This window comes from Palaemon carinicauda, chromosome 34 (assembly GCF_036898095.1).
Source record: "Palaemon carinicauda isolate YSFRI2023 chromosome 34, ASM3689809v2, whole genome shotgun sequence".
Classification (NCBI taxonomy): Eukaryota; Metazoa; Arthropoda; class Malacostraca; order Decapoda; family Palaemonidae; genus Palaemon; species Palaemon carinicauda.
Genome location: NC_090758.1, coordinates 74,224,239 through 74,246,095, shown reverse-complemented (window position 1 = coordinate 74,246,095; position 21,857 = coordinate 74,224,239). Strand labels below are relative to the sequence as shown.

At 37.0% G+C, this 21,857-nt stretch overlaps 1 protein-coding gene across 2 annotated transcripts in view; it reads left to right on the top strand.

Annotated features, from left to right (window-relative positions):
- LOC137626456 (uncharacterized) overlaps nucleotides 1–21,857 on the top strand; it is a 422,371-nt gene that overhangs the window by 391,642 nt on the left and 8,872 nt on the right. For both annotated transcript variants that reach the window (XM_068357460.1, XM_068357459.1), the window contains exons 3-8: nucleotides 3,496–5,341; nucleotides 9,319–9,433; nucleotides 9,923–10,219; nucleotides 10,615–11,203; nucleotides 12,700–13,081; nucleotides 20,841–20,969. In XM_068357460.1, the coding sequence (XP_068213561.1) occupies nucleotides 3,496–5,341; nucleotides 9,319–9,433; nucleotides 9,923–10,219; nucleotides 10,615–11,203; nucleotides 12,700–13,081; nucleotides 20,841–20,969 (3,358 nt within the window). The remainder of the gene's footprint in view (nucleotides 1–3,495; nucleotides 5,342–9,318; nucleotides 9,434–9,922; nucleotides 10,220–10,614; nucleotides 11,204–12,699; nucleotides 13,082–20,840; nucleotides 20,970–21,857) is intronic.

Genomic DNA, 21,857 nt, shown 5'->3' with positions numbered 1-21,857 from the left:
ACTTTTGGAATAAGTGTCTGTCATGGCCTTGACCTGTGGAGAAACTCTCCTTTGGGGGAGAGTTAATCTTTCAGTGATTTACATAATCATACAACAACATTAACAAATGCATCCGTTTTTAGTTCCTTGTAGGACAAAGTCCTCAGATATGTCCTCAATTATGTATGGTGTTTGGCCATTTTCATCACAACGTTGCACAGCACTGATTGGTGATGGTGGGAGATTTTTGGTCAAATTTGGTCTGATCGCGCAACGCAAACCAACCTAGTATGGGTGGCCCTGACTAGTACAGCTTTACTGATCATGGTGGTACAGAAATCATTTCACCACGTTGAGGGATCCCCACTCAGATCGCTCAACGCAAACCAACCTAGTATGGGTGGCCGTAACTATTACAGCTTTACTGATCATGGAGGCACACTAATCGTGTCACCACGTTGAGGTATCCCCAGTCAGAAAGGGTATATATATATATATATATATATATATATATATATATATATATATATATTATATATATATATATACTGTAAATCCTCCTAGCTCTCAACCAAGCCTTTCAGGATGAAGTCGCAAGCCCCACACGTCAAATCAATCCACAGTTCATATTACTTGTAGGTGACAAGCCAACATTATCTAACCACGGACCATGCAAATGAGACCCAAATACTCTACCACATAAGAAAATCCAAGCCTTCTTGAGCTGGAAATCGGAAGTTTCCCACAGAAAAGTAACTAACGTTACAGCCGCGCGCGCATTCCCACAGAGCGTTTAACCCCTTGCGAACTGTGACAAACCCACACTAATTTTCCCACAGTCTTTAGCTTTCCCACAGCATCCAGCTTATCCGTGAAAGACTTCAATTAACCAGATGAGTTAGCAATTAGCAAAATCGTTTACCAAAGAGAGGGAGAAAGGCTGTTAATTGCTGACTCTGCGAAATACGTTTGCGGGCACTCTACGAACTACTGGAAATTTGCAGAGCTTCTTGTCTTGCACTGAGTACTGTGATTGAATTTTTTTCTCCTCTGACAACAAACAAGTCTTGATAAAAGTCTTGAATTTGATTTTTTCATCTTAGAATAATTTAGGATAATTATTTGTTATCGGCATTGTGTTTTTTTAGAATATTTCAGATATTTTATAGTAATTATTGATAATAATAATAATAATAATAATAATAATAATAATAATGATAATAATAATAACAATATTAATAATTTTTATTGTTATCATTATTATTATTGTTGTTGTTGTTTTTGTTGTTGTTGTTGTTACTAAGTTACAACCCTAGTTGGAAAAGCACGATGCTATAATCCCAAGGGCTCCCGCAGGGAAAATATCCCAGCGAGGAAAGGAACTAGGGAATTAAATGAAATAGTATACTATCTTGTCATCTTAACTTTCTTAATTTTGGGCACGAAAAGAATTATCCTGTAATATCTTTGTGTAATCCACTAATTTACTCTTAAGTTTGAGTTTGTTTAACCTCCCTTTCATTATTAGCTTCGTCTTATCAGTATGTATTATTTTTCCTTGTTTCCTTTCCTCACTGGGCTATTTTCCCTGTTGGGGCCCCTGGGCTTTATAGCATCTTGCTTTTCCAACTAGGGTTGTGGCTTAGCAAGTGATAATAATAATAATAATACGGTTGTAGACCATTCCTATGAATCTACATTTTTCTACATTTCTCTCCATATCATCCTTCAACTTATCTCTCTCTCTCTCTCTCTCTCTCTCTCTCTCCTCTCTCTCTCTCTCTCTCTCTCTCTCTCTCTCTCCGTTATCCTTACATTAAAGGGTCGGTTGCCAGTTGCACCCTCTCCAATGCCTTCTATCACAGGCCTCCTCTTCCACCAAATCTCTTCTCTCCATATCATCATTCACCTTATCTCGTCATCTAATTCTCTCTCTCTCTCTCTCTCTCTCTCTCTCTCTCTCTCTCTCTCTCTCTCTCTCTCTCTCTCTCATTATCTTCTCCTTCTTACAGGTTCCTTCCAAGCCCTCCTCACTCCTTCCCACCACCCATCCTTAAGACTTGTATTTTTTTTTTTCTGGGTCCTTTTCCCCAAAGTTCCTATTTCTACAATTTTCATTCTATATTTACGTAAAATTTTCTTCCACGCTGTTACTCCGACACTTCCAAAGGAGGTTTTACAATTGATCTTCTGTTATTTCTCAGTTTATGATGTTATGGACAGCATTATTACTTCCGCCAACGAAGCTGGAGGGAGGTTATGTTTTCACCCACTGTTTGTGTGTGTGTTTGTTTGTGAACAGCTTCCTAGCCACAATTTTAATAGTAGAGTAATGAAACTTGCAGGGATTAACTGTTGTGTAAATAGCTGGGAATGGTTAGAATTTGGAAGGTCAAGGTCAAAGGTCGAGATCACGGTCGAGCAAAATGTCCAATTCACGTAATCAGCCATAAGTTTGGGCATCGTTATCACAGAGACTTCAAACTTAGGTCATGCTTGATTGTATGGAAATCCACGCCCATTAATACATGTTCAGGTCAAAGATCAAGGTTAAGGTCACAGCCAAGCAAAATGTCTAATTCACATAATCAGCCATAAGGTTGGACATCGTTGTCGCAGAGAGTGTATGAAAATCCACGGCAATTATTACATGTTAAGGTCGAAAGTCAAGGTCGATTCCAAGGTCAAGGTCAAGCAAAAGGTCAAATTCTGGTCATCAACCATACGGCCACAATTTTAATCTTGAAAGTAATAAAACTTGCAAGGATTTTAAACCAAAGTAAAAAGCTGAAAAAAATAAATTTTGGAAGGTCAAAGATCAAGGTCATGGACGAGCAAAACGTACAAAATCAATACAAAAGGTCGAGAAATAAGCTGCCCTGGCGGAGGTCTGCGCTCTACTGAGTGTTCCTTTAGTTTATTAATATATTCTACAAGACACAGACCATAGTCCTGTTTCTGCTATGGTGGTTGTCCATATATATTTCTTATTATTATTATTGTTATTATTACTATTATTATTATTATTATTATTATTATTAATTGCCAATTCCACTTTCTTACTCTTCATGTCTATGTTATTACGTATTTCTTGAACTTTAGTTTTATTCATTTATACTTACTTCTTTGTTTCCTTTTTCTTTTTCTTTGTACCGTTTAAGGTTTTTTGAGCCTTTAATAATAATAATAATGATAATAATAATAATAATAATAATAATAATAATAATAATAATAATAATAATAATAATACATTAACTAAAGCAATCGTTATAGGCGACCATAGTTAAGTATATTGGCTGCTATTTAGTGATTGTTCATTCTTTCTCTTTAAAAATATTTAAAGAAATTATTTTACAGATGGGAATACTGTTTTGGTGATACAGTATATATGTATGTATAATATGTATATATATATATATATATATATATATATATATATATATATATATACACTGCATTGTATGTACACACACATTACATGTCAAAATCATATAATAAATCTCTAATTCATTGCAGGACTCCTGGAGGTACAGAGAATGACCAACTACCACCTCCCCCATCAACTCGCCCTCCTCCTCCACCGACCCATCCGCCCCCTCCGGTCCCATCACACCTCCAGGGACTTCCCCAACCTCCTCAGCAACCACTACCGCCAGTCCCCGGGCATCACGAGGACAACGCGTACCAACAGGAACGTCCGTTGCAGGCCCCCGGGACGTGCACTCTCCCTAGGAGAGGCTTGGTGAGAGAAGAGCCCAATGGAAGGTACAGATCCCCGTCAAATCCGCCACCGGCGTCTAGGCAACCTCCGCCTTACTCGAGACACCAGCCGCCTGATCCTATCCGAAGAGCCAGGGGTCCGTATCAACCTCCTCCACCTCCGAAGATCGAGGGTGGGGGCGATGCCCGAGATCACTGGGACCCTAGAGGGTCGAGGGATCTGTGTAACCCAAGGGAACCCCGCGAGAGGGACTTTGGAAGGTCTCGCGAAAGGCATGGAGGTGGAGGAGGGCACCCTGATTTCACCGGCCCTAGAGACAGAAATGTACAAGACCAAGATAATCGAGACAACTGGAATCGGAGAGACTTCAGAGAGCATTACGATCAGAGAGAACATCGGAAGTCACGTAATTTCCAAGACATTCTGGATACGTGGGAGAAGAGAGAATCAAACGTTCGACCGGACCAACCTCACGAGGACCAGCACAGAAGCTCGTCCCTACCCCGTGGAAACTACGACAACTGGATTGCTAAGACGGGTAGGTGGAGCTCTCGGGATCCCGATTCTGGTTTTGATTCCCTCAATAACCCGAGTGCTGAAACAGGTCCTCATTCCCTGGATTCTGTAGGTGGTCTAATTGCTCACCAGTCAAGGTGCCCAATACCAGTGAGTCCTGAGGATGTTCCTTATTCACAGTCTACCGAGGATTTGCTCAACGCTTCACGTACATCGCCAGAGTCCATATCGTCTACGCCTGTTTCCTCAACGTCGTCTTCACCAGTCCAGTACCCTACTATCAGACCTGCCAAACAGCCGTGTATTGGCAATGCTTTACATCACTCACCAAATTCTCTCAATTCACCCCACTCATCACCACATCCGCCAAGTGCATCACCTCTTGCATTGGGTTCACCTCATCATCATTCAACCCCAGTTTGTCCACCAAGACCCCCATCCCCACAAGACGCTCTTCTATCAGACAGCGTGTACCCACAGCACGACGGACAGCCCCGATACGCTGAGATTCCGGATGTCAATGAATCCCGGGGCCGAGAGGAGGAACCAAAGAACCAACGGGTATCGAGAGATTTAAGGGACACGAGAGACGTTCTGGATGAGAGAGACAGCAAAGTGAATAAGAACCAAAGAGACATTAGAAACTCCCATGAACCAAGGAGTACGGCAAGGGTCTTTAGAGACACGAGCTTACCGAGGGACCTGAGAGACTACAGAGATTCCCGGAACCCCCTTGACATGAGAGAAGACAGATCGAGTCGCGAAAGAGAACCCAGAGGATTCAGAGAACGTTCAGTCGACGGGGACGATCTTGATCGGCCGGACGACTGGTGCGACACAGTCAGGGGTCGCAGGACCTCACGTCAGTACTCAGCCGAAAGAGTCGAGTTGCCGAAGGAAGTCAGATTTAGTAAAGATCACAGCGAAGGACTCAGGGTGCGAGACGCTCCTTCCTACGAACAACGAAGAGACAGGGACGCCGATGGCGCCGACGATCTTCAGGTCACGGAGCAGAGGCGTGGTTCCGTCTCTCACTCTAAAGACAGAGGGCAGATGGAGTCCAGGAAAGGAGACGGGGCAACGGCATCCTCGGTGTCGTGGATGGAATGGACTCAGCAGTTACAGGTGAGGATCTCTTGATGCGAGAATAGTCGTCTTAAGATGTTATTTCTTCTACTCAGCAATAAGAAATTTTATCTTTTAAGGGAACTACTATAGCTTCTTTTCCTTTCCATATCAGTATTGCTAAAAGTTGGGTTTAAGGCAATGGACAAACTGTCTCTTTGGCTTTTACTCCTGATGCCTGGCGGTTGATCTTACTAGAATTAGTATGGACCAGCGGGGGTCACTTGCCTTAGTTAGATAGGCACTGCGCATCACAAAGTACTGGATATCCTTTGATGTATATGGCCAATGAATCCTCTAGGGATTTAGTCAGTCATGGAAAGAGAAGATTGCAAAAAGTAACAGAGACAACAGACACTATATTTGAAGTACTAGTTATAGTAAATTATTATTATTATTATTACTATCCAAGCTACAACCCTAGTTGGAAAAGCAAGATGCTATAAGCCCAGGGGCTCCCACAGGGAAAAATAGCCCAGTGAGGAAAGGAAATAAATAAATGAAGAGAACAAATTAACAATAAATCATAAATGATAAACCTAGTGATAATGTTATTCTTAAATCATATTTTACCAATTCTATTTTGCTTGGAAATAAAGACAGATATCATCATCATCTCCTACGCCTATTGACGCAAGGGGCCTCGGTTAGATTTCGCCGGTCGTCTCTGTCTTGAGAGCTTTTAATTCAATACTTCTCCATTCATCATCTCCTACTCCGCGCTTCATAGTCCTCAGCCATGTAGGCCTGGGTCTTCCAACTCTTCTAGGACAGATCTACAAACTTGAATTACATGAATTTTTTTTTTACAATAGTCTCTTTGATTAAAGAATATCTTAGTCTGTGAGATTGAATTCAACAAAATAAATTCATATTTACCAAATTCAAATTCAGTAACAGAACTAATAGAGGATAAAAAATAGTTAGTATCATACTAATTAAATATTAAAAAATATTAACATTTGGAAACCCATTATCCATTAGTTTACCCTTAAACGCATATCTTATTTACCCTTAAACTCATAACTTATTTATCCTTAAACTCGTGTCTTATTTATTCATAAACTCATAACTTATTTATCCTTAAACTCCTATCTTATTTATATTTAAACTCATATCTTATTTACCCTTGAACTCATATCTTATACTCAAACTCGTATCTAACTTACCCTTAAACTCATATCTTATTTATCCTTAAACTCATATCTTATTTACCCTTCAACTCATATCTTATTTATTCTTAAACTCATAACTTATATATCCTTAAACTCCTATCTTATTTATATTTAAACTCATATCTTATTTACCTTCAAACTCATATCTTATTTATCCTTAAACTCATATCTTATTTATCCTTCAACTCATATCTTATTTATTCTTAAACTCATAACTTATTTATCTTGAAACTCATATCTTATTTAACCTTAAACTCATATCTAATTTACCTTCAAACTCATATCTTATTTATCCTTGAACTCATATCTTATACTCAAACTCATATCTAACTTACCCTTAAACTCATATCTTATTTTCCCTTAAACTCATATCTTATTTACCTCTTATTTAACCTTAAACTCATATCTTATTTATCCTTAAACTCATATCTTATTTATCCTTGAACTCATATCTTATTTACCTTCAAACTCATATCTTATCCTTAAACTCATATCTTATTTATCCTTAAAGTCATATCTTATTTACCCTTCAACTCATATCTTATTTAACCTTTAACTCATATCTTATTCATCCTTAAACTCCTATCTTATTTATATTTAAATTCATATCTTATTTACCCTTGAATTCATATCTTATACTCAAACTCATATCTAACTTACCCTTAAACTCATATCTTATTTTCCCTTAAACTCATATCTTATTTACCTTCAAACTCATATCTTATTTATCCTTAAACTCATAACTTATTCATCCTTAAACTCATATCGTATTTATCCTATCTTATTTACCTTCAAACTCATATCTTATTTATCCTTAAACTCATATCTTATTTACCTTCAACTCATATCTTATTTATCCTTCAAACTCATATCTTATTTATCCTTAAACTCATGTCTTATATATTCATAAACTCACATCTTTTTCACCCTTAAATTCATGTCTTATTTATCTCTAAACACATAACGGTTTATCCTGAAACTCATATCTTATTTATCCTTAAACTCATACCTTATTTATCCTTAAGTCATATCTTATTTATCCTCAAACTTATAACTTATTTATCCTTAAACTCATATCTTATTTAACCTTAAACTCATGTCTTATTTATCCTTAAACTCATATCTTATTCACCCTTAAACTCGTATCTTATTTATCCTTAAATTCATATCTTATACTCAAACTCATATCTTACTTACCCTTAAACTCATATCTTATTTATCCTTAAACTCATAACTTTTTTATCCTTAAACTCATATCTTATTTATCCTCAAACTTATAACTTATTTACCTTCAAACTCATATCTTATTTATCCTTAAACTCATATCTTATTTACCTTCAAACTCATATCTTATTTATCCTTTAGCTCATATCTTATTTATCCTTAAACTCACATCTTATTTATCCTTCAACTCATATTTTATTTATCCTTAAACTCATATCTTATTTACCTTTAAACTCATATCTTATTTATCCTTAAACTTGTATCTTATTTACCTTCAAACTCATATCTTATTTACCTTCAACCCATATCTTATTTACCTTCAAACTCATATCTTATTTATCCTTAAACTCATATCTCATTTACCTTCAAAATCATATCTTATTTACCTTCAACTCATATCTTATTTATCCTTAAACTCATATCTTATTTATCCTTAAACTCGTATCTTATTTACCTTCAATCTCATATCTTATTTATCCTTAAACTCATATCTTATTTACCTTCAAACTCATATCTTATTTATCCTTAAAGTCATATCTTATTTACCCTTCAACTCATATCTTATATACCCTTTAACTCATATCTTATTTATCCTTAAACTCATGTCTTATATATTCATAAACTCACATCTTTTTCACCCTTAAATTCATGTCTTATTTACCGCTAAACACATAACGGTTTATCCTTAAACTCATATTTTATTTATCCTTAAATTCATATCTTATATACCCTTAAACTAAACTGGGAATGGACAACTGGAAAAAGGATTTCTTTAGCAATTTTGTGAAATAATGAAAGCCTTTTACATGGTAAACTTAGTTATAATTCTTTTTCTTATTTTCAAATTAAACTTAAGATTCTAGAAAAATACAATTAGAATGCATAACTCTCCTATGTTTTTCTTCAATGTTTATATCATTCATTCAGCCTCTGTCCAAAATTTCAGAAATGATTTTTTAAACAGTTTTTATTTTACTATTCAGTATTTTGTAATACCTAGTCTTTTAAGATTTAGGATTTCATAAAATCTAGTCTCAACTTTATGAAAATAACATAAGAAATATTGAATTTTTGTTACTTTTGATAAAAATATGCAGAAATTTTTGCATCTTTCACAAATTTGGGGGTAAATTATGATAGAAATAATAATAGCTAAAAGATAATAACATAAGAAATGTTGAATTTTTGTTACCTTTGATAGAAATTGCAGATTTAAGGCATCTTTCACAAAATGGGGGTAAATTATGAAAAAATAAAATGATAATATTTAAATAATAATTATCACAGCAATCATATTAGATACTGTGATATTTTTCTTACACAAACAGCAATGATAACTGTAAAAATTATTAGATTTATTATGAAAGAATTATTAAATATATTGAAATCTCTTACCTCATTAAGAACTACTACAACAATATAAACAAAAAAAAAAACATCAGAAAGGCTTTGCCTTTACACCAATAATAACAACAATGATAATATCCCATTAGATTTCATTGATAATATACCTGACATCAGCCTGCATATGAACCTCAATATCATCTTATCAACTACCTTTTCTTTTGCTTTCCGAAGGCATACATCGCCTGGGTCAACTCGCAGCTCCGGAAGAGAGGGCGGCCCTTGATCACGGACTTGAGGAGAGACCTTCAGGATGGAGTCGTCTTTTCGGACCTCATCGAAATCATTTGTGAGTTTCCGGTCCTTAAAGGACTCTCTTTGTCAGTCGTGAGACCCCATCGCAATACTATAAGGATATCTAAGCCCTGTTAGTTGTTTAAGGGAGAATGGAGAGAAACTAGAGAAGCTAGCGAAAGCTAAAGGATCCACTTTGTCACTTGTCTGATACCCCATTGCTATGCTATAGATGTGCCTAGACCGTCTTAGTTGTGTGTGGGGAGAGTGAAGAGAAATTAGGGAAGCTATTGAAAGCTAGAGTTTGAATGTGGTTGTACAAGGAGACATTTGAAAGTACACATGAGTTAGAATGCAAGAAGATTTAGTTGTTGATGCTAATGTAAATAGCGGAAGAATAGAAGTATGGATAGGAATTGTTATAGATTATGTTACTACTTGAGTTGTATGGATATAGAAATATGTGATTCTTACACGTAAAAATAGACACGATTATTTCGGATCTAAGAACCAAATGTTTTAAAACACTCAACTTTCTTTCCAGCCGGCGAAAGTGTCGCCGGAATCAGCCGAGAGGGAAACACCGTCCAGAACATGAGGGAGAATCTCGAGAGGATCCTACAGTTCATGGCCGCCAAGAGGATCCGAATGACCCACATAACGAGTAAGGAAGTTGTTGAGGGGAATCTGAAGAGCATCATGAGGATTATTCTCGCTTTGGCGGCCCATTACAAACCCCAGAGCGTGAAGTCCTCGACGTCGTCGAATCTGCATAGTCAGCAGCAACAGGACGCTGCCAACGCTACGTCCAGACCGTCTCACCCAATGCCTGCGACACATGGTATATAACATTAAGTTTTTCTCATCAGTTTTTTTGTTATTGTGAAATATTAAAGGATTTTGTTAAGTAAAATGTATAAAAGTATAACTTCGCATCAAAAGATCAGTTTTTAGTGACTTTTCATATATTGTCAAAATTGCACGTCTCGGAGCTGTATGTGGTCATGAATGAAATAAATTATCAATTATTCTTAAGTTGACCAGGTGGAAGAAGTTTGCAACTTATTTTAGATAGTTGTTTTAGATTTTTTTAACCCAGTGTATGAATGTTTAAAATTCTTTCTGTTGAAGATTTACACCATCAACCAAAGAGAAAAATAGGTAGAAATGATGTGCTTTAGATATCAGTTATTAATGATATACGTATGCCTTTTTTCATTTACCTTCTCCCTTCAGATATTGGTGTTGGCCCAGACGCCCCAGTTCCTTCTGCCGAAAAGACACCAAACCTGAGTGCCAACCGTCGAACCATCATGACCGGGTGTACCAACGACGACTCCAGTGGTGGTGGAATTGTTGGCCTGCGACGCCATCCCAGCATGACGGCAGCTCAGGGCCCGACGAGAGAATCCTCCCCTGTCTATGAAAACCTCCCTAGGAGAACAGGTCAAAACCGTTGGGCTTATGACTCCCTAAGACCATCCCACAAATTCCAGTGGACAGCATCCCAGATGCACCAAAGAAACGGTCCGCCCTCCATCCCTCCTAAGTCGAACATGGATGAATCTTCCGACGACCCGCTCAATTCTTCCTTCAATGCCTCTTTAACGAATTCTCTCAACACTTCTCTCAACACTTCTCTGGATGGAGATGTAGAGCTTCCCTCACCGAGGCATGATTCTGGCGCTAGAGGCACCGTTCGCCAGGGAGGGATGGGTTTCTGGCCAGATGCCTCTGCGCGGAGAGATTCCAATACGGCGTCGCCTGACCAACAGGGCGGTGCTATGAATCAGAATTCATCCGACGATCCAGATAATCCTTTCAGGTATGTCTACAATCCTATATGCATAATTTCTCATGAATACATTTATTGAGGTATAAAGTTTATAAAGTAAGCACGAAAGGTGTGAAACGACTTATGGCCCAAGTAAAAAACGTGTACCTATACATCAAAACTTTTGGCGTAAATATCGTAAAGGAATATCTTTTTAAGAAATCCAAACAATTTCGATATTATCCATACTGAAAAACTTTGTCGAGTACGGCATAAAACGAAACATCCAAAGGTTGAACTGACTTTGCTCTTTTGATATCTATGAAATTTAAAATTTAGAGTAGACATACATATTAGTTCTTGTTACTCTGTCCCTTGTTTTAATAAGAGATAAAAGCTAGGCATAAAGGTCATTAGAGATATCCAGTTTCATTACATAGTAGGCCTTTTATAGCACATCATTGAGCTGATAAATCTTAGAGTAACCTTCCATCAACCAGGTTTGACAAGGTAGTGCACTAGGTAATGAAGATTGATAAAGATATGTTTATTCATATATTGATAGTATCATTGCCCCTCAAGCAAATTAACGGAGCAAAAATAAATGTAAAGTTCACCATAATTGTCCTTTTTACAGTAGCTGCCACAAATATTGCTCTCTGATTAGAGATTTTACTTAAAGAAGCTAGTAAGAGACATGAATTTAACTGCGATATCAAGGGCCAACATTTACAATAATTGGCCATTTCACTTAAATTGAATATTTATAATTTTGCTTCACTCAAGGGGTTAAGTACTGTACCGTAATTGTTCGGTGGCTACTTTCCACTTGGTATGGGTAAAATAGACTCTTTAGCTATGATAAGGAGTTCTTTTAGGAGAAGGACACTCCAAAATCAAATCATTGGTCTCTAGTTTTGGGTGGAGCCATAACCTCTGTACCATGGTGTTCCACTGTCTTGGGTTAGAGTTCTCTTGCTTGAGGGTACACTTTGGCACACTATTCTATATGTTCCCTTATTTCCTTTCCTCACAGGATTGTTTTCCCTGTTGGAGCCCTTAGAGGGCTTATAGCATCCTGCTCTTCAAGTTAGGGTAGTAACTTATCTAGTAATAATAATATTAATGAAAAAAAAATCTTGATTATAGATAAAGGTTGAAGATATTAATGTTGTGGTGTCCTTTACTTATGAAATTAACTTTGGTAGGCTTTTGTATACCTCAAGTGAGTTTACCTTTGTATATTGATTGTTTTATTTTACAGTTACTTTCAAGAAAACCCATAGGACAGTTACTCAAAAAGGATGTACACTTTCAGTTACTCAAAATTTATATATATTTATTGTAAAAGTGCACCCATGTATAATAATTAGGGTGTATAGAGTATTACCTTATCTAACGAGGCTTTCCTAAGGTTGACTTCGCCCTAGAGACCCCTTATATACATCACCTAAGAAAAGTAATCAACCCTCATCTCATCTCTAGGTTAAGAATTGGCTCTTTCATTAGCTGGACAATAAAAAGATTGTTTTTGTCTGACGTTGCAGGTATCACACGATCCACCGCATGAGCGGACGTCGAAAACTCCCGCGGATTCCAGGGGCGTCTTGTCCCTCGGGCAGCAGAATATCCGGTCGAGACGAGTCCGAGGGCTCCCGTGCCCTCGGAGACTCGCCCACGGATCGCGGCGGCGACGACAGGTCCTCCATCTGCGGAGGAGGCGGCGCGAACGACGAAGGATCCAGGGAACCTGAAGGGCGGAGTCAGAATTCTTCCCCAGCCACGAGTCTCATCCGGGGTCCTACCCTGGATCAGTGGCCGAGAGAGAAGAAGAATCCACTAGACCCCTGGGAACAGGAATCAGATTTGAAGGGGGTCCTGCGGGATCTGAACAGCACGCGAGATCAACTGCTAGCGCTCCAGCACCTGGTGAGTACCAACGAATGTACGCAGTGCATGGAGAGTTTAGGGTGAAGCATTAACCTGGAAATGAGAGCATGTACAGGCATCCAAGGAGACTACAGCTTGGAATGTGGTCTATGCTCGTGGGAGGTGTTGAAATTAAAGAAATCTAGCGTGTTAGTTTAAGAAATTGCATGAAGTGTTTGAGCAAAACATTAACATAGATTTAACAGTGAACAAAGTTTTTTTATTAGAAGACTGCAGCTTGGAAAGTTTTCTTATAACTTTTAAGTTGTGTCCACCTAGGAAAGATTTTGGCCGGCTCAAATAGAAGTGGACTTTAACTGCAAGTTATAAGGCAATGATTCCCGGACAAACTGATTGTAACGATCTGATTGAGCAGGCTGAAGTTTATATTGTACAGTATACTGTACGAAATAAACTTCAGCCTGCTCTAGCCTGTACCCACCACATTGTTGGCGATTTGAGCGCAGCCTAAGGGGTGCTGGAATGAAAGCGCAAAGCCTACGTAATGTTTAAAGTTCGCTCATGAATAGCAGAGGCAAGAGACTGCGACAATGCCCTGGCAAGACAATACTGTAGAGACTGACTATATATACATAAATGATCAGCACCAAAGCCTCCTCTCCACCCAAGCTAGGACCAGGGAGGGCCAGGCAATGGCAGCTGATGACTCAGCAGGTAGACCTATAGGCTCCCCCAAACCCCCTTTCCTTAGCTCGCAAGGATGATGAGGTTGCAGACACTACTAGAAACTATCCAGTAGGTCTTGAACCCTAATCCAGCAGATTGCCAAGCAAGGATGGTTCCAATAGGCCACCTAGACCCTATTTGGGTATGAGCAGTGCCTAAGGACATACCATTTAGTCTTTTTCTCTACATATTTTTATTTCAAATACATCTATTCTTGAACCTCAATACCTCCACCAACGAAGTTGGAAGGAGGTTATGTTTTATTCCATGTTTGTTTATTTGCGTGTTTGTTTGTGAACAGCTTCCTGGCCACACTTTTAATCGTAGAGTAATGAAACTAGCAGGGATTAACTCTTATGTTAAAAGCTGGAAATGATTAAATTTTGGTAAGGTCAAGGTCAAAGGTCTAGGTCCACGGTCAAGTAAAATGTCCAATTTACATAATCAGCCATAAGTTTGGACATCGTTGTCACAGAGACTTCAAACTTGGTTCAAATTTAAGTCTTTGAAAATCCACGCCAATTATACATGTTAAGGTCAAGGTCAAGGTCGAGCAAAAGGTCGAGAAATAACCTGCTTCGGCGGAGGTCTGCGCTCTACTGAGTGCTCCTCTAGCTTCTCAACCATACTAGGTTGGTTTGATGTGGATCATCAGACTAAAGTCTCCCACCATCACCCATCCGGAGTTGGCCAGCGTGGTGATGAAAACTGGCCAAAACTCTGACATGAATAAAGACATTTCTGAGGCCTTTGTCCTACAGTTGACTAGAAACGGCTGCATATATATATATATATATATATATATATATATATATATGTATATATATATATATATATATATATATATATATATATATATATATATATATATATATATATATATACATATATATATATATATATATATATATATATATATATATATATATATATATATATATATATATATATTTTTACCTGTTATAATTGAATATTTGTACATTTTGGATAATAATATTAGTATATTTTTTTCTAAAAAGTCAAAGGTGTTAAATTACCTTTCTATAAATCTTAAATTCTATATGTCTTTCTAATACTAAATTTCATATAATAATTATCATGTTTGGAGTATAGGCCTAATGAATTTCAAAATTTTCCATCCTTAAAAAACTTCGAAAACCTAATTATTTTCATTGATTTTTTTTAATATTTCGGTGTAAATATAAAAATTAATTTTATATTTTTTTAAAGAAAAATAAATCTATGATTTTCTTAATGATATATTTTGAAAGCTAATTACCCATGGAAAGTACACGTAATTAGCGGTAATGTATGTTGCGGTTTTGAGACCATGAGAGAGAGAGAGAGAGAGAGAGAGAGAGAGAGAGAGAGAGAGAGAGAGAGAGAGAGAGAGAGAGAGAGAGAGAGAAGACCCCAACGGTTTTAAAAGCTAAAGGAAAAATGGGTATTAATCCGGTCTTTCATTGACCACATGGCATTCGTCTTGTGCCTTTAACAAACTTCCATTTTTATAATACCAAACCATGGGCTCTCTCCAGCCCCCCCCCCCTTCCCCCTGTCTCACCAAGAACCTCCCCTCCCCCTCCCCCATTCCTGTTCATCGTTATACCTGTTCATCCCAAAGAACAGCGTTCAAACCGAACAGCATCTTTGAACAGATGTAAAAAGAATGCTCTAGACATAGGCCTATTTTTAACCTCGTCCAGCCCTTATTTAACGCTATTAACAGTTATAATTATCGACAGTTCTTCATTAACAAATTTAGAAGTTAATAAACGTTTGAAAAATCTAATAGAAAAAAGACGAAACGTTTAATAGTAAGAAATATGAACGATATATTTCGACCGATGATTTAAGAACAAGATCGCAAAGTTGTTAACTAATATCTTTAACTTTCAGTCGCCAACGGCTCACATAGAGGCCACGGATATCTGCTCCCGTTAATGTGAACTTTTTAACCATTCTAGGGTAAATGGCTTGCATGTAATATAGCCATTTTACTTCTAGTTAAGGTCAATGTCTTCTTAATTTAGTTATGGTCGCATCGGTTAAAACACCGGCTGATTTTGTGCGTATTTGGATGAGAAGCTACACAGTGACGCTAGAGTTGCCACTTTGCTATTTAAGATAATATAATTATCACACAATTTACATATTTAATTTAACTTCCAGTTATAAACAAACGTATTTTCATATTTAATAATAATTTTTATTACTTATATAAATATAAATAAATCATTAAATAGATTAAAATGAGTTATTTATCTCATTATTATTATATTATAATTAGAGTAACTGGCATCTATATAGCCAACAGGTAACAGCGAGTGGTACCTTTCTTATGTTCACTGGTACATTCCCCCAAAGTAGCTTGTACCTTTTCCCAGGTTGCACCGTGACTAGAGAGAGACAGTTTTGGTACCGTAGGGTACAGTGCTTGAGAATTAAGTGGTACAGCATCGAGAAATAAGTGCAAAGAACAATTGAAAAGTCATTGAGTTGAGAGATAATTTTGTCTTATCATAGGTCTAATTAATAACTTTTTACTTATCAACTGTTATGTGATAGTTATAGTCACGATGTTATTAACAGTGTTATAATAGAAAATTCTGAGTGATAAAAATAAGAATTTCGTGTATATATACGTGTTTGTAACACAAAAAACTATATATATTAAACAAATAACATATTTAAACTGATCCAATAAATGACGATACTAAAAATCAATAATAATAAATAGAAAGAAAAAAATGTGATAAACAGAAAAAAAGAAATAAAATCAAATAACAATTATTTTAGTAATTGAGATAAGGAAAATTTCGTGAAATATATGTATCGTGACAAAGATCGAGTCACCATGAGGAAAAACAGAAGAGGAAAGGTTAATATATATATATATATATATATATATATATATATATATATATATATATATATATATATATATATATATATATATATATATATATATATATATATATATATATATATAATATTATAGGCCCTCTAGATGTTGTTTATAGTGTGATATAAGTTCCTGATTAAAATTGATTTATATATTTTAGTATTTTATAGCATATAAAATATGTGTGTGTGTGTATGTATGTGTGTGAGTGTGTGCGTGTATTGATATAACCAAGAACAATTTAATAACTGCCGAAATTAACATATGTTAAATTGGTCTAGGCTTTTTAAAGCCAAAATTCTCTCGTTCAGTGACCTATGCATTGTGAAGTCTCTCTCTCTCTCTCTCTCTCTCTCTCTCTCTCAGTACAAGTGACCTAATCTCTTAAGATTATTTTGCAACCGTATAATCGGTCGCTAGATTCACTGGGTAGCGACCTGTTTGACTTATTCAATCACTTTCACTGTGGTTTCTCTCTAATCTCGCTCCAGATAGTAAAACCATCTCTCTCTCTCTCTCTCTCTCTCTCTCTCTCTCTCTCTCTCTCTCTCTCTCTCTCTCTCTCTCAATACCAGATCGGAAAAAACAATTTTTGATCTCTCTCTCTCTCTCTCTCTCTCTCTCTCTCTCTCTCTCTCTCTCTCTCTCTCTCTCTCTCGATACCAGATTGAAAAAAACAATTTTTGATCTCTTTCTCTCTCTCGATACCAGTTTGAAAAAAAACAATTTTTGATCTCTTTCTCTCTCTCGATACCAGTTTGAAAAAAAACAATTTTTGATCTCTTTCTCTCTCTCGATACCAGTTTGAAAAAAAACAATTTTTGATCTCTTTCTCTCTCTCGATACCAGTTTGAAAAAAAACAATTTTTGATCTCTTTCTCTCTCTCGATACCAGTTTGAAAAAAAACAATTTTTGATCTCTTTCTCTCTCTCGATACCAGTTTGAAAAAAAACAATTTTTGATCTCTTTCTCTCTCTCGATACCAGTTTGAAAAAAACAATTTTTGATCTCTCTCTCTCTCTCTCTCTCTCTCTCTCTCTCTCTCTCTCTCTCTCTCTCTCGATACCAGATTGGAAAAAAACATTTTCGATCTCTCTCTCTCTCTCTCTCTCTCTACCAGATTGGAAAAAACTATTTTTGATCTCTCTCTCTCTCTCTCTCTCTCTCTCTCTCTCTCTCTCTCTCTCTCTCTCTCTCTCTCTCTCTCTCGATACCAGATTGGAAAAAAACATTTTTGATCTCTCTCTCTCTCTCTCTCTCTCTCTCTCTCTCTCTCTCTCTCTCTCTCTCTCTCTCGTTTTTATTGGAAAGGGGTGAGGCACTTGCTACACACACACACACACACACACACACACATATATATATATATATATATATATATATATATATATATATATATATATATATATACATATATATATATATATATATATATATATATATATATATATATATATATACATATATATATACACACACATATATATATATATATATATATATATATATATATATATATATATATATATATATATATATATACATATGCATATATATATATATATATATATATATATATATATATAAACACTGTATGTTAAAGATGAATTACATTATTGATGTGATTGAGTAGCTGACCAGGATGTATAAGGTGTATCTGGATGATGGAAAAATTCCAAAGAAATGCACGAATAGAATAACTGTGCTGTTGTATTATGGTGAAAGTAACTGTAATATTAAAAGAGTAGAATTTACTTAGTAAGTGAAGGTTTCTGTCCTAAGTGGGAAGGGAAGTGGCTGGTTTGGTGTCAAAGTTAGTGGCTGTGTGATATGTCAGAGAATGGATTGTATAGATTGTTAGATAGAGATATAGTGAATAGACTGTGAAAATTGTTTGAAAGTGTAAGAAAAATTGATCAAAAGTAGTTGATTCATATTAGTATAGATGCTTGAATACAAGGAGTGGTGATAAGGGGAGGTAAAAGATAAGTTGCAGAATAGAAGTAGAAACAGCAAGTTATAATAAGGAGGTATGCACTAACTGGTAAAAGACTCAATTTGTTAGTAGAGGCTAATATGGATATGTTTAATTAGCTTGTTGAGCCAACTCAACCTTTATAGAAGTGAAGTGTGGATAGGGTGAAAAAGAGTTGATATAGAAGTGGTGATAAGGTTATCATGGGTGAAAGAATGTATTGGAGTATTTTGAAGTGGATCTTCTATTTGTCTGTGATATAGAAGTATTTTAGGGGTGAGACGTGGGTTACACCCCTCCACCCCAAACCTCCATTAACCTCTGCATCCATCCTATGCAACGCCGCTTGACGAAATTATCGCTGGTGTTTCCAGCTACTGGCGACGACCACCGAGGTAGAGAGCAGGGGCGTCTGCACGAACAGGGAGCAGTTGAGCATACTGAGTTCATCCCACCTTCGGGAGAAATCCTCCAAGGATTCCTCTCAGAAGGGCCAGCATAACAAAGAGAATCCAGTTAAGGGAAAGACTTTACACTGCGAGGGTAGCCAGACGTCCTCCCCTCTGCGTGGCATCGGCACGGAAAGCCAGCCGCATTCTGTAGGACATCGCAGCAGGCTGTCTCGTCAGGTAGCTTTGCCTGTTGTCTAGCTCCTAAGGGCCCGGCCAGACCAAGCGCGGCTAGCGGCGAGGTTAGCGGCAAGAGGTTATGGCGGCAAATTGAAACCTTGGGTATCTTATGTAGGGGGCCAGATAGGAGGCGCGAAGCTTCCCGCGCCTCCTATCTGGCCACCTACATAAGATACCTAAGGTTTCAATTTTCCGCCATAACCTCTTGCCGCTAACCTCTTGCCGCTAGCCGCGCTTGGTCTGGCCGAGTCCTTAGACTGGTTTCACCTGCAGTAGTGTACAATGTTGGCCTCTGTCAGAGGAACGCTATTCTAAATGTTGATTTTCCCAAGAAAAGTAGCACTTTGGCTTTCGCAGATTGGGGGATGTTGACGCCATTGGGTGTTAATGTTTGTAACACTTCTTCCGTACTTTTGCAAGATTTGAGAACTTGTAGGCACTAGTAAAGCTTAAGGATCAAGACCTAGTAGGTATTGATGGTAAAATTCATGGTAACACCATACGTACAAGCACTGACGATACTTCTTCACTCCGTTCAAAATCTGAAATCTCGTAGGCACTTGCAAATCTTGCGTAATAAGATTGTCTAAGTATTGATGAAGCTAGAGTAATGAGAACTTGTAGGTAATGGTGAAATACATTCTTCTTTGATCTGTAAACTGAGAAATTGTAGGTAGTGATTATACTCATATAATAAGTACTATACTTCTAGACATTGTTTTGACTTATGTTGAGGCTGCTTCTCTACTCAGTGTAAACTAAAAAATGATAGACATTAATGAAACTCGGGAAGTTTACGGTCTAGTTTGCTAGTACTTTACAACAAACAAATTGTGTTGTTTCTCCTAAGGCGATCACATAGCATGAATCCCATATTGGACTTGAAAAATTGGCATGTGCTTGCTATATAGGCATGGTCTGTAAGAACTAATCTTTATATTTGCATGCTTAAAGTATTTGGGTATATGAAAAGCATGTTATCTGTAAATTGCCTTGAGCAAGTGAAATTATTCTATATCAAGCTAGTGTAACTTCAATTTTGCATCAATTTAAAACAAGAATATTGGCTACTTGGTGCAAAGGTAGGTTGCAAGATTCTAGAAGAATCCAAAGTTAGCAAGTTGGCCATTGTTTGACGTGCTACTCCCTTTAACCCCCAGGCTATTTGGAAATTTCCAACCCTTAACCCCCAGGGGGTTATTTTTTCCCAGCACATTTTGCAGTATATATTTTTTAAATTGCTCCAACAGCCTGAATTTTTGTCATAGAGAGGTCAGATTGGTCTCATTCTCTTGGAAAATGCCTGAATTTTCTTAAAATTGTCAAAAATATGGAAAAAATAATTTGTATAGCATTTTTTCGCAAGGACGTACCGGTACGTCCATGGGGGTAAAGGGATGGCTTTTGTGAAACGTACCAGTACGTCCTTTGGGGGTAAAAGGGCTAGCAGGGAGCAGTATTTAATGTGTTTTATTCATTGATTATATCATGCGCAGATTTCTGTAATCATCTCATCCATGATGTACTGCTATTGCTATTGTTAACCAGCTCCTTTATTGCAGGAACTAGACCCAGCTTTAAGAATAAGCATCCCTGGCCGGACCCAAGAACTGAGCGCAGAATCTACAGCCTCGGCCAAGCAGGAGATCATTCATCTTTCCCTCGCCCGCCAGGCTTTGGAAGCTGAAAAGGTAACGAGTGATGATGATGGTGGAGTACTGCATGCATTCCAAGGTCACATTAGTCCATTCATTCAATATTGAATCCAGGGTACTTCAGCCAAAAGTCAGATGTATAATTTTGTACCTGATGAAACCAGTGATTCAGAATTCAGAAGGACCTGACAGAGGTGTAGTTTTGCAGCTAATTAGACCAATGATTCATAATTCAGGAAGACTGGACAGAGGTGTAATTTTATAGCTAATCAGACCAGTGATTCAGAATTTAGAAAGACTGGACAGAGGTGTAATTTTGTAGCTAATCAGACCAGTGATTCAGAATTCAGAAAGACCTGACAGAGGTGTAATTTTGTAGCTAATCAGACTACTGATTCAGAATTCAGAAAGACTGGACAGAGTTGTAATTTTGTAGCTAATCAGACCAGTGGTTCAGAATTCAGAAAGACCTGACAGAGGTGTAATTTATGTAGCTAATCAGACCAGTGATTCAGAATTTAGATAGACCTGACAAATGTGTAATTTTGCAGCTAATCAGACCAGTGATTCAGGATTCAGAAAGACCTGACAGAGGTGTAATTTTGTTGCTAATCAGACCAGTGATTCAGAATTCAGAAAGACCTGACAGAGGTGTAATTTTGTAGCTAATTAGATCATTGATTCAGAATTTAAAAAGAATGGACAGAGGTGTAATTTCGTATCTTATCAGACCAGTGATTCAGAATTCAGAAAGATCTGACAGAGGTGTAATTTATGCAGCTAATCAGACTAGCGATTCACAATTCAGAAAAAAGCTAGTTGCGATACATCGCAGAGATGAAGACACGGCGAATATCTGATGATGTAGATGAGAGAGGCACGGACATACGAACAGACAAGCCTAATTACAGGTTACATTGAGAG